General features: G+C 35.9%; 2 protein-coding genes across 2 annotated transcripts in view; both read left to right on the forward strand.

Annotated features, from left to right (window-relative positions):
• The window catches only part of cux2a (cut-like homeobox 2a), an 18880-nt gene extending 17570 nt beyond the window's left edge, over positions 1 to 1310 (forward strand). Inside the window, exon 12 of the mRNA XM_016556189.1 lies at positions 680 to 1310. Coding sequence (XP_016411675.1) covers positions 680 to 902 — 223 coding nt within the window. The 3' untranslated portion in view covers positions 903 to 1310. The remainder of the gene's footprint in view (positions 1 to 679) is intronic.
• A 773-nt stretch (positions 1311 to 2083) lies between these two features.
• Positions 2084 to 2712, forward strand: part of LOC107743064 (myotubularin-related protein 3) — a 47978-nt gene continuing 47349 nt past the window's right edge. The window contains exon 1 of the mRNA XM_016556168.1: positions 2084 to 2187. The gene's annotated coding sequence lies outside the window, so the exon portion shown is untranslated. The remainder of the gene's footprint in view (positions 2188 to 2712) is intronic.

Below are 2712 nucleotides of genomic sequence, written 5' to 3' on the forward strand. Positions count from 1 at the left end.
TGGAGAATTGGTGGGCGGGGCTAAACAGGCGGTGATGTAGAATCGGTGGTCAGGGCTAAACAGGCGGTGATATAGAATCGGTGGGCGGGGCTAAACAGGCAGTGATGTAGAATTGGTGGGTGGGGCTGAACAGGTGGTGATGGAGAATCGGTGGGCGGAGCTAAACAGGCAGTGATGTTGATCTACTTCTGCGGGGGCGGGGTTTATCCACACTATTACATCATAGAATAGAACATTCCACAAGCTGTGGTTTTGTCAGACTGCCTTCAATAAAAGCTGTTTTTAGACTAACGACAAAGTTTTGAGTTCTGAAACGTACAGGATGATTTTATAGTACAATGACCTCTTATATGTCAAAAGATCAAGGGAATTTTGATTTCTCAGTTCATGACCCCTTTAAAGGGCACCTATTATGCACAATTCACTTTTACATGTTGTACATAAATGTGTGTTGGCAGTGTGTGTACACAACCACCCTATAAGGATAAAAATCCACCCGCTCCTTTTTTTTCAATCTCTATAAATCATGAGCAGTGTCTCAGGGACACCTGAGATTTATAATACATCTTGTAAAAAGGGGCATAATAGGTGCCCTTTAAATTATATGCCCTTTAAACTCTTTTTATAGAGTTAAAGAATGAATATAATTCACAAACCTTTGCTATCTCTCTGTTAACAGGTCTAGAATTAGACGAGATGGTTTTTCAGAACCAGTACAAACCAGAATATTTCAGAATCCAACCAGTTGTAGTCCGGTTTCAGCCAGTTTAGTTCGAATCAAACAGGAGCCCAGTGATGGAGAGATGGAGGACGCAGATCTTCAGAGAGAAGAGCACAATCACGTCTCCGTCGGTGTACAGAGCGTGAAGAGAGAGAAAGATGAAGATCTTTCTGAGCTGTGAGTTCAAGGAGGACTTTACCTGAACCAACAATGCAGAAAAATCTCAGGAACATCATGAGATCTTCTCTCTGCTTGAGCTCTAAATGTGACCATAACACAATGTCAGTCGTTCTCGAGTCTTTTTTTTATTCAGATTTTTTGATCATGATTTATTTCATAATTTAATTTAATGAAGACGTAAACCCTGATTGGCCAGATTGGTCTATTTATTTCTTTTTTAGTATGACTGAAGAAAAATTGTTGGTTGTATATTTGTTTGATAACTACTTATGTAAGTTCATTTAAATTCAGTTTGGTAAGAAGACTAAATGGTAAACAATGATATGAAAGTTTGCTAATAAAGTCCCTTTTTGGTGACTTAAGTTGAAGTCTGAATCTAATTTTTGCTTTCATTTGTATTTATTTTGTTCAAATTATGTTGCTGAAAACAGGCTTTTAAATTAGTAAATGTAAATATAAATGTTTTAAATAATAAACAATGCCATTTTATTAAAATAATTCCAGTAATTTAACTCAAGATCAAATTAACTTACAAAACAAACAAAAAAGTACATACATGTACACTTAAGTGAATGGAAATCAGCACAATTATAGCCTACATTTTTTTTTTTTTTACAAAGTTTGCAAAAAAGTTCTAAACACTGTATCGTTGCTCTTTTGTTGATTTTGATTGCTTCTGTTGTCCTCATTTGTAAGTCGCTTTGGATAAAAGTGTCTGCTAAATGACTATGAATGTAAATGACTAAATACATATATTAAATTGATTAAATTTTTTTTAAGTAATTAAAAAATATATATATATATACATGTGTATTAATTATTAAGAATAATTTATAATTTAAAAATTTACATTTATGCTTCTATCCTTTTTATTAATGCTCAAACAATTGCAAAAAGGAACATTGCCAAGGGATTACAAAATACATCAAATAATTACCAACAATAGATAAATTCTAACACTGTAACACACACACACACACACACACAACATATAACAAATTGAGAAGAGTTACAAATAAACAACAACACAAACAAAAAAGAAAGGCGATACTATGAGATAAAAGTCAACAAAATCATCTGTATCCAAACTCCGCTAAAGCCAAAACAAAACGCTCGTCACGTGACGCGCTTGCCCACTGCCCTCGTGCGCGATTGCGTCATGACGTCGCGGCGTCACGTAGAGCGGATTACTCTCAATGTTTACATTCCGTTTACCGTCTCTTTTCTGATTTTACTCCGGTTTTACCGCAACAGGGCGCATCTTCTGCGGCGAACGCGTGAAGCAGGTGAGTGTGCGGCGCTTGCAGCGGTTTATTAACGGAGACGGGCTCCGCCCTCCACAACAACAACAAACATAAACAACACAACATCGAGATCTAATGACAGACATTCATGTTTAACATCTGATCAAATCCACTCAGGAGCGGTTTAATCAATGCACTGATGTTCGTTCTTGCAGCAGGTCGAGCTGTCAGTTTAGGCCAGTTTAACGACTGCTGCAACTACACAACATTTCGGACTATCTAGTGCATCTCTTTAGACAGCACACTTGGTTTGCTGCCTTTTTAGCAGTGGTGTATAAAGTACCTGAAAGCCATACTCAAGTAAAAGTACAGATATCTTACCAGAAAATTACTTTGGTAGAAGTTGAAGTCACCGTTTAGAATATTACTTGAGTAAAAGTCTTAAAGTATGTGATATTTATTGTACTGAAGTACGAAAAGTATTTTTTAAATCTTAAACGTACTTAAGTATTGAAAGTAAAAGTACAAGTAAAAGCAAAATGGAAAAGAAGCAAATAAATAAATGTT

This window comes from Sinocyclocheilus rhinocerous, unplaced genomic scaffold (genome assembly GCF_001515625.1).
Source record: "Sinocyclocheilus rhinocerous isolate Xijiao unplaced genomic scaffold, SAMN03320098_v1.1 scaffold737, whole genome shotgun sequence".
Lineage (NCBI taxonomy): Eukaryota > Metazoa > Chordata > Actinopteri > Cypriniformes > Cyprinidae > Sinocyclocheilus > Sinocyclocheilus rhinocerous.